Source organism: Pygoscelis adeliae, unplaced genomic scaffold, assembly GCF_000699105.1.
Source record: "Pygoscelis adeliae isolate BGI_AS28 unplaced genomic scaffold, ASM69910v1 Scaffold308, whole genome shotgun sequence".
Lineage (NCBI taxonomy): Eukaryota > Metazoa > Chordata > Aves > Sphenisciformes > Spheniscidae > Pygoscelis > Pygoscelis adeliae.
Window position 1 is genome coordinate 2985694 of NW_008825306.1, and position 10331 is coordinate 2996024.

Here is a 10331-nt window from a genome sequence, read left to right on the forward strand (position 1 = left end):
ATGAGCGGGAAAAAAAGTGCTCCTGAGAAAAATGCGTGCCCCCAGCCCAGCACAACCAGAGGTGGACCATCCTCAGGGGACATAAACTCTCTGATGAAACCAATGGAGTGGTGAAAATTTACATCGCTGAGGAGCTGCCCCTTGGTAGCCTCCCACATGTGCTCAAGGAGAGGGACTTAAACTCCACATTTATTGCATGCGATATTAACGCATCAGCTGGCAAGAGAGAAAAATATTAAGTCATTTGGGCACCTAAGACGCAGGCTTCTTGCTTTGTAAGACTGTGTCTGGGAGCAGATGACTTTTCTTTCTATCATGGAGGTTCCATGTAACCAAGTCGCAGCCCGCTGCAGAGGGGAAAGGAAAGCCAACTCTCTGACTTCTTGCCTTTTTATCTAGTAATCTCTGTGTGGCCTTCCTAAAGCATCTGAGTTTATCCATTTAAGTCCACTCTGTCTGCAGTACAAGTCCCCAGCTTGTGCTACCGCTGTCAGGAGATATGTCTCTCCTTGATCAATATTTACTTAACAAACAGCAGGGATAGGAGAGTTTGTTTAGAGGAATCATGTGTGCACAAGGGTGAATGAATGCTCGGTAAAGTACTTCACCTGTTTGTCTCCTTTCCTAGGGTATCTTTTCTGCTTCAGACCTCATGCTGGGCTTTGCTGCCATTGCCCCTGTGAACATGCTCAAAGCCAGCCTGCTTTAGGACAGTTTAGCAATCAGCTGCAGAAAATGGACTTCTGAGTACATACTTTATTCTCTGTTCTAGGAAAGTTGGAGAGAGAAGTTTAAGAACTTTGTAAAATTATTTCTATGGTTAAAAAATACTTGATGCTCAAGTAAAAATAAACTAAACTTCCCAGACTCTTGCACTTATGGAAGAAAAGATTTCAAAGATATTTTAAGCATTTTGTTGGCACAAAATATTTCAAAATTGCCGCTGCCAAAAACCCGAAGTGTTCTAAAGAAAAAATTTACACGCAGGTAAAATTGCAAGGAACGAAGTATGTGTAGTATTTTTAAAGAATAACTTCAGAAAGGTCTGCTATTCATTTATCCAACTAAAACAGTTGTTTCTGATGCCTGAAGTCATTGCATGCAATTAGCTTTGAGGCATCTGAGTCTAGGTTGGGGGGGGGTGTATTTTATTTTGTGAATCAGAGTTGTAAAAGCCATCTGAAATATTCATGCAGAATTGTCTGAGAAGCAGTTTCTGTTTTATTTACTGCACAGTAGAACAGCCACAGTGGATTAGCTCTACAATACCCGTAACAAAAGCACAACAGCTGATGCATGTGATGTTAGGAGGTGACAAAACAGTTAAAGTATGCTGCTGGCTACAGGCAAGCAGTCAGCAGATGCAGACAAAAGGGTTTGTGACAAGAATAACTCTCTCTCCAAGGCGAGCAGTCAAGAGTATCCAAAATACCAATACCCTTTTCTCCTTGACATTGTCTTCTTACAGTCAGCATTTTATTGCCCTTTTATAGTAAAAAAACAAAACACAATTCTCTGGAATATCGGTTTTAACTTGACTTTCACAATTCTGTGATCTTTACATCTGTATTGCTTTTTCTATCATTGAGATTTGCCACTTGAGCAAGAATTTTTGAAAGTTTAAAAGATTAACTGTAAAGAAGCGCGCCCTTAATAGGATTAACGACATGAAATACACATATAAATCTTTGAGCAGACCAGTGACTTGTTTTGTCATTTGGTTTTGGTGGTTTTCCCCTTTTCTATTAAGAGAGAATCAGGCATCTTATTTTGCTAATGAAGAAATAAGGCTTGGGTAGAAATTAAAGGTTTGCTTGACAATGGGAGAGATTTAGGTGCTGGAAAGGGACTGTGAATGAGCTGATGTTTATTTCAGAAGTGTGAAAAATCAGCTTATATATCTCCAGAAAGAGAGAGAGCGAGAGAGAGGCTGTCTTCTTTCTAACCTTTGTAATTCCCCTTCTAGTCTCTGTGACATTCATTCAGCTGCCAAGCATGTTTGGCAAGGCTTGAGCCAGTGAGCGCACTTCCAGTGACCGCTAACCTTGGTATGTCCTGACACTTATGATGAGTATCTGCAGGACACAGAAGGCAGGCAGGCTGCTATGTCAGGCTTTTATTATGTACTGCAGAGGCTGGGGACAGTCAGTTTAATAAAACAAATCATCCTTGAAGGTAAAGCAACTGGGAAGAGGAGGAGGAGGAGGGCTCAGGGAGGGGAGGAGATGAGGGGAATGGGAGGGAAGGGAGAAAAAGTCTTTGCTGCACAACCCAAAAACCCAAAGAATTAACTAATAAAAGACACAAGATACAAGACAACCCAATAGTGCGAAAAATAGTGAAGGGCCACTGATCGGCCACCAACTTGAGACACACGGCTACTTCTAGTGTTCCCTTCCTCCCAACAGTGATTTTTAAAGTCCATGCATACCATCGGAAGGGAAGCCTGATCCTCTTTGTTGGCTTAAAATCAGCGTTGCTTCACTGATTTTCCTCGAGCAATGCTGACTTAGACCTGCTGAGGATCTGCCCTCACCTTCCCAATCACCGCTGCCTTTTTGGTAATGTTTTCCTTGGAAAGAAATTCAACAAGTATTTTTAAAGCATATAGTTTTCTGCAACTGTGTATGCTTCTGTATGAAAGAAGTGTGAGTTAGGTCTGACTTGGCTCCAACTTTTGAGCCATTGGAACTATACTTTTACTCACAGAGAAATAGTTTGAGCGGAGTATTTTTAACAAAGCACTCCCCCACAGTGCTAATCCAAATGGTTCAGCATGGTAGTTGCACATGCAAACCCAGGAGTGAAGTAGTTCAGGTTAGTTTTTCAAGCCAAGGAAAATGCCAGTAGCTAAAACAGCATAAATAGACAGAGCAGATGAGAGCTTTAATTCCCTCCCAGTTTTCATAGACGAAGGGGATGTGTTAATGTGGCCAAGGCTTGAGAACAGGCACTGTGGTGGTTGTTGGACTGCGTTAGGAGGTACAGGACTGATGCGTACCAGGTGTAAATCAGCATAACTGCACTGGTAGAGCTCTGCTGATTTACACTAGCCCAAAGTTTGGCCTGTGACTTTTTCCTTGGCAGCGAAGCTAAGTTACGTTGACAAAGCATGCGGCAAAGTGTGATTTCTTTCTAAATCAGTCTGATGCGGAGGCTTCGGCCTGAAACCCACCTAGCCTCCCCCTGAGCAGACCTCATTGTCTTTCCTCCTGGTGAATGTACAGTGTGATTCTTTGATTGACTGCTGCCACCTGATGCTAAGAAAATGCCCTGGGTTCATACTAGGGATTGTTGGTTCTATTAAAAGCAACGTAGATGGAGTTTATTTGTCACTGAAGCATTTTCTGCAGATGTTCCTACTTCAGAGATGTTCAGTCAGTTAGGTGTAAAGATGCGCTGAATAGGTCACCATCACTTAGGGTCAGGGAAATGCTACCCCCAGACACATAATTAACATGGCTGACTGATTATTGCCCAGTGAAAAGTCTAACTACCCATCCATTTAAATATTTATTTTCAGGCTCTGGACTTCACTAGTATTTTCTTTATTTAAAAAAAACACAACACTTTGCGGTTACTCTTTCTAGAAAGGAAAAACATTGGCTGACGAACTGTCCTGTGGGGATTAATCACAGTGCTATTCACATTACAACATGCAAAGTAACATGTGTAATCCAGTCTGACATGAAAAATTGCTAATAACATCCCAAAAGGAAAGAGCTATGAACGGCTCTAATGCCTGTGGAGTAGGGGAGATCTTTGGGAACTTGGCATTACGAGGAGGTCTCTTCAAAGCCCCCGCAGGGCTTTGTTCACTATTATGTTTGTGGACTGCTCTCTGCAGCCTGTTGTACCGGGTTCAAAGCGGCCCAGCCCTGCAGATGTGACTCAGGTACAATGAAGTCAGACCTTAAAAGCTAACTCTTAGCCTAAAAGAAAAGCCTGTGTGTCTTTACGGGGGTGGGAGGCCTGGAAGCTAGTGGCTCAGGGGTTTCACACTGCCTACTCCATGGAAAAGCAGCATCCCCTACCTGGAAAACTTTCATATGCACAGGTAGAAATTGAATGGCAAAGGCTCAACTTAAAACCCAGGTTGTCACTTCTACGCTTAAAGTTGTCATGGGTGTAACCACGTAGGGAGAGGTAGGACTTTTTGCATTTGGACTTGATGCTTCTCATGTAGGTGCTTGTAATTGGCTCCCTCCCATCTCCAGCGACTTGGAAGGGAAGAAAGGCATCTGATGTTGGTCCTCTGGAGTGGACACCAAAATTGAAAGGTGTGAACTCTTCTTCCCAAGCACAAAGGCAAAAACCAACAGTTTTTGCCCTCGTGAGCTAACATCGGTGTGTACACCAAAAAGTTGGTTATCTACTACATTTCTTGCTTTCTAGTATCACGCAGTCAAAAACTCCTTCCCTTGGTTAGCGCCCAGCAATACCAAGGGTGATGAACAGCACATGAGCAGTTGTTTGAACTGCATGAACAGAAAAGTGTATCATTTTTTATAGCAATGCAAGAATGAGACAAGCATGGTATCTTTTGTAGATGTATTACGGAGTGCACAGACAGCAGAGTGGTTACGTGAAGTTTTAAGTTATTTCTTTGAGCTGGAATAAGTGAAACATAATAGTAATTTTCTTCCCTCATAATTATTGCTGCCATAGAATATCTGTAAAAATGTTTCTTTCTGTGCGGCCCATTGAATGAAAAATTTCCACAGAAGGCAGCCTGTCTTTGGGAGCAGAGAAAATCGTGTGGGGGATGGATTTCACTCTCGGAGGTAGATGGAGGACTTCTGCGGGCTGCGGGGCTTCTGGAAGCAGAGTTTGTCAGCTGGTGTCAGGGGGAGCTGATCTCATGCTTATCTGATGGCAAAATGTGGCTAGCAAACTGCTAGCATTTCCCCAACGGTGATAGTTGAGTGACGCTCCAGAGCTCTACTGAATCAGGTTAAACCCGCACATTTCCAGACAAGTTTTCCGAAAGTGGCTTCTAAAGGGAGAAGAACAAAAGCCTGAAGTAGAGGATAAGGTGCTGGCCCTGATCTGGCAATGTGACATGCATTGAGTAAATGAGTGAGATCTGCCTGGGTGTCTGTTGGCCACAGGACTGGTTGAAGTAGCCTCTACTGCAGGTTGGAAAACTCCTCTTGCCAGTGTGGGCAAAGAATAGCAGTGAGGGAATACTTGCTATTATAAGCATGCTGGCTACTCGCCGGCCGTGTATTAGCAGTTCTAGAGCTGTGAAGCCATATTTCCGTAATAAAAAATGGAAAATAATACCTTTATGGAGATGACCTCAACCTTGCAACTGACCTACGGTTCATTATAGTGATTGCTTTCGAATCATTTAAGGCAGAGGGTAAGAAGGTGGTGCTGTTGCCGGAGACAACTATTTAGGATGAATTACCAAAGTTTGAAGGTAGCTGTGGTTTTTAACATTCACCCATTGTTCAGGGGCTTCTCACTCTCACCGTGAGAGTGGCACACCCCTGCTAGCTGGCTGTTTGGCTCACTCGTGAAGTGACAGTGACATTTAGAAAACCCGGATGAGTTTGATGCATCCCAGCTCAGTAGCCACTTGGAGCACAATGTGCCCATTGAAGAGGTTGGGGTTTTATTTGTAGGCTTCTGAAAAAGAAGGGAAGACCATAGCATCTCCCGAGAAAGCCATCTTATGGGCGTCTCATGCACAGCAGCCACAGAAGCAAGCCGTTAGCTGAAGACTTGCTTGCTTGCTTGTTTTTAAACTACGAACAACATTTGGAGATACCCTATTTCTTTGATAGCTTTCAGCACTGGTTGTAACCACAGTTAAGTGCAGAGGTACAGAGGCTTTTCTATGCATGCATAACTTTCGTATTAGTTCCCACACGGAGAGAAGAACATAGCTGTAAATGCATGGGTAAAATATCAAGCAGAGACTTCTCTCCTTAAAGACAATTGTGTTTGTTTCCCCTCCTGCTAATTATATCCTATAAATCCCCCACTCTCTAAATTCAGACAGTAACATTTTGTTACCTACATTCTGTCAGTAGACTTTACAAAGATCTCCAACACATGTTATAAAAGTTATTGCTATAGTACTATATATAACAGCTTTGCATAAGAGAATAGAAGCTGCCACATTTAGAAAATGCAGGTGCTATGTAAGCCCCTTTCTGAAAGAAAGAACTTAGCTCAGTTTCCTTTGAAGAACCAGAGACTTGAAATTGAAAACTGTATTAATGCCATTGTCTCCTTGTATCAGCAGGTTCCAGAGAGATTCCTGGAAGTGGCTCAGATCACGTTACGGGAGTTTTTCAATGCCATTATCGCAGGCAAAGATGTTGATCCTTCCTGGAAGAAGGCCATATACAAGGTCATCTGTAAGCTGGACAGTGAGGTCCCCGAGATTTTCAAATCCCCAAACTGCCTACAAGAGCTTCTTCATGAGTAGAGTTCAGCAGCTATTTATGAATGTATGAAAGTAGCAGTCCCCTTCTGATGCCCAAGTCATGTGTGTCTCTATTTTAATTTCATATATATGTGTATCGCATACATATATATGTATATGAAATTAGACTGTGATCCCTCCTGGATTTAAGTTTTTGTTCAGTTCCAAGGGGATGGTTATTTTACTTCAGCCTTCGGTTTACTTTTGCCCAAGACCCTTAACATTTGGAGAATCTACGGGGTTAATTTTCAGGGAGAAGAGTTTGGAAGCGTGTAAAAGCCTGTCTTAGCAAGTTAGGGCATTATGTTTAAAAATGCTTTGTCAGATTTATTGCTTGCTGCAAAGTGGCATTTTGTCTTAGTGAGACTAATGTCATGGCACAATACTACAGACAATGAAGTTTATATTATGTTTATACTGCTAAAGGTCTGAACTCTGTGGAGTCACTTCATAAGCTTCGAGCTTTTCTTTTTGTTTTATATACTTTTTAACCAATAACTAGATTTTGTTTCATACTTCAAAAAACTACAACATCTATTCTAGGTACTCACTCCAAGAAGTGATACCCAAAAAAGCAAACCCTATTCTTCATGCTTTCCTTACAGAAACAATAAATACCCTGCACCAGTAATCAACATGCCAGATTGTTGTTTCTCTAAATTGCAGCAAGGGACGTTTGCACAAATAAAATACCGTTCTTGCAGGGTGAGGCCAGTAATTCATGCACAATGTTGTATCAACCACACTAATTTTGGAATACGGTCAGCTTATTAAAGCGGAAGCATTTCACTCTCCATAGAGTAAAAATGAAACCTTCGGCGTCCTATATGGCCATGTCTTGGTCTTACTTTAAGTGGCATTAATCCCTAAATTTATTCTTTTCTTAGTCCATTCTGCTCCCAAAAATCCCCTTTCCAGTATACAAAGTTTTCTGTCTGTATTCGAAAAGCACTTTTGAATGATCTTAGATATAGTAGAAGAAAGTGTCTTCACCTCATAGTGCTGAGGCAAAGGAAAAAAAAACCACCTTGTTTGTAGCTGTAAAATACAATTAGTCTTTTCCTAATCAGAAGAATAAAAATTACGTTTTCATAAAAATCTAATCAAGCATATACAAAAATCGCAGTGTCCTCCTGGCTATGCAGGGTTCAGATAGCCAAATTGGATTTTTAAAATTACAGTAAGTGCAGCTTTAAAAAAAAAAAATCTGTTTGAGCAATGCGCTGCACTTGTCTTCTGAAGCTGGAGCTAGTCTTGACCAAAATCTGAGCTACAGTGTAAAAGTCCATGATGGATCTGGGTTCGCCTGAATGCTATACCACGATATGTCAGCAGACGGAAAGAAAGCTAGCTGCTAGTTCTCGTGCTTTCTTCAGTGGCTCTCCTTTTCTCACGTTTTCAGAAAGGTATCGTCTCCAGAAGTTTGGGGGAAGGTTGAATATGCTATGGCACTCTGTATTTGTCATTTTCTCTGTCGTCTTTTGTACGGATGCAGTAAGAATTTATTGTTATCGTCAATAGTATTTTCCCCTACATAATTCAGTCTGAATCTAGAGAAGTTCCTAATTAGCTGTGAATTATATTTAGACCATCGAGGATATTGGTATCTTATTTCTTTATTTTAAAATTACATTTTGACTTTGGAGAGTGAAAGTTTACCCATGTGACTAAAGAGCTGACCTGATCATTGCAATTTCACTTCATTTACAAATACTGCTGATAGACAGAAATGTATGAAAGCAATTATTGTTAGCAGAAAGCCTTAAAAACCTGCTGACTTCAAATTAAACAGCACAATCCTACGATTCCCTGTCATTCTTTTCAAGCACTGGCAGTATCTGTGGAGTATAGGCAATGCAGACAATAGCATGGGATGAAGTGCCAACATTTTCACTATGCATTAAAAGCAAAACAAATCTTCTTGATCTTAGACTCCCTGAGAGTACCTAATGCTGTACGTATCCCTACAGTAGACAGGATGTGTCTTTTTCTTTCTTTTCTTTTCTTCCATTTTCTTTCGTTTCCTGTTGTGTTCTTTTTTTTTTTTTTTGTGTGTGTGTGCATGATTTGGTAAACATTACACTTCATAAAGATGTAACTCCAATGAATTCTGAGTAAGAAAGGATGAAAATTGTGTTCATGCACTTTTTTGATTTCTGGGAAGAAGTGGCATAAAATGCTCAAGTTTTAATACAGTAAGCTCATCATTGGCATGCCATCAGATACAAAATATAACACTGCATTGTCACCTTGGACATAAGAAAGCAAAGCCATACTTTAGTCATACTATGTGGACATTTTTTTTCTTTTCTTTTTTTTTTTTTTTTTTTTTTTTTTGTGTGTGTGTGCATGATTTGGTAAACATTACACTTCATAAAGATGTAACTCCAATGAATTCTGAGTAAGAAAGGATGAAAATTGTGTTCATGCACTTTTTTGATTTCTGGGAAGAAGTGGCATAAAATGCTCAAGTTTTAATACAGTAAGCTCATCATTGGCATGCCATCAGATACAAAATATAACACTGCATTGTCACCTTGGACATAAGAAAGCAAAGCCATACTTTAGTCATACTATGTGGACATACTACTAGCTACCATCTCAATCTGTGATTTTACCGTTACTTTTATTATGTTGTTTTGTTGTTATTATTATTATTAATATTAATATTATTATTATTATTATTTGGCTGCAATGTGATTCACATAATCTAAATAAGTGAAATTGTGTACTCAACACTTGATGTTGTTGCATTTATTTATTTATTTATAAGTAGCATGATCTCAATAGCAAATGAGGCATAGGAATTAAGAGTAGAAATTTCATCTTAAAAGCAAAATAAAAAACTCCTTCATCTGAAAAAGGAATAAATGATAATTTGATCATTTCAGTGATGTGATTTTTCTGCATTTTATAGCCATATTGCCTTTGTGCCTCCCAATACACCTAAAATTATAAATACATAGCATAGCTCCTACTAAATTTTAAGTAGAAGGCAGTTTCTTTCAAATGATCTCAATATTATTTCACTAAAAATGGCTAAAAGGCAGGAGGCTACTTTTATTGTAATGAAAAGTTTACATAGGGAAGGAGTTTCAAAATCCATGTAGAAACCCCCATGTTGCCATTCATTTACTGCTAATTCAGATTTATTTCTGCATATAAACTTGAGGTTATAGTCTGTGCCTAGACCTTAAATGCACCAGCGGAAGGATAAAAAAAATCCTTCAAAATACCAGTTTTTCCCCCACAAGTACAATTGTTCTTGTGCCTTCTGTGGCTTACAATTTTCATCTTTTAAACTTTATTTTTCAATTACTACAGCTGCAATAAACACTGATTTTTTTTTTCCGGCTGTTTGACATAATGTTGATAGCTATGCATATTTTGTGTCTTTTTAAAAATTAAAAAAAAAAAAACAAAGCAGGAGAATACGTTTTTGAAGAAGAGAATTTTTAGAACAGTTTGATAACGCAAATTATTTTTTCTCAATTGTTTGAGCAGCATTCAAGTTTTGAAAATTCTTGTAGAAGCCAATTTTTTGTAACTGTGGTGCAAATCTTGTGTTTTCTTAGCCTGATGAAAAGTAGTATAGAAGCAATATTTCATACGTGACATGTGCATATACATATACATATATAGTCACACACACAAACTGTGTGGGTGTATGTATGTATATATACACAGAAACACACACACACACAAAATATGCGTATGAAGTGAAAAGCTTACCTTTTTCCTATCTAGATTAAGAACCTATTTTAGACATTTGTTATGTTTTGTGAAAAGAATGTTCTATTTGAAACTACAAAACATTTAATTCTTACTGTATCTCTGGTTGTTTAATGGGAACGTTTCACATTTAATGGTAAACATGTGGAAGATGTTAGAA

At 39.4% G+C, this 10331-nt stretch overlaps 1 protein-coding gene across 1 annotated transcript in view; it reads left to right on the forward strand.

Annotated features, from left to right (window-relative positions):
- The window catches only part of PROX1 (prospero homeobox 1), a 37563-nt gene extending 30110 nt beyond the window's left edge, over positions 1–7453 (forward strand). Inside the window, exon 4 of the mRNA XM_009330193.1 lies at positions 6257–7453. Within this exon, the coding sequence (XP_009328468.1) occupies positions 6257–6442 (186 nt within the window). The 3' untranslated portion in view covers positions 6443–7453. The remainder of the gene's footprint in view (positions 1–6256) is intronic.
- The last annotated feature ends 2878 nt before the right edge of the window (positions 7454–10331 follow it).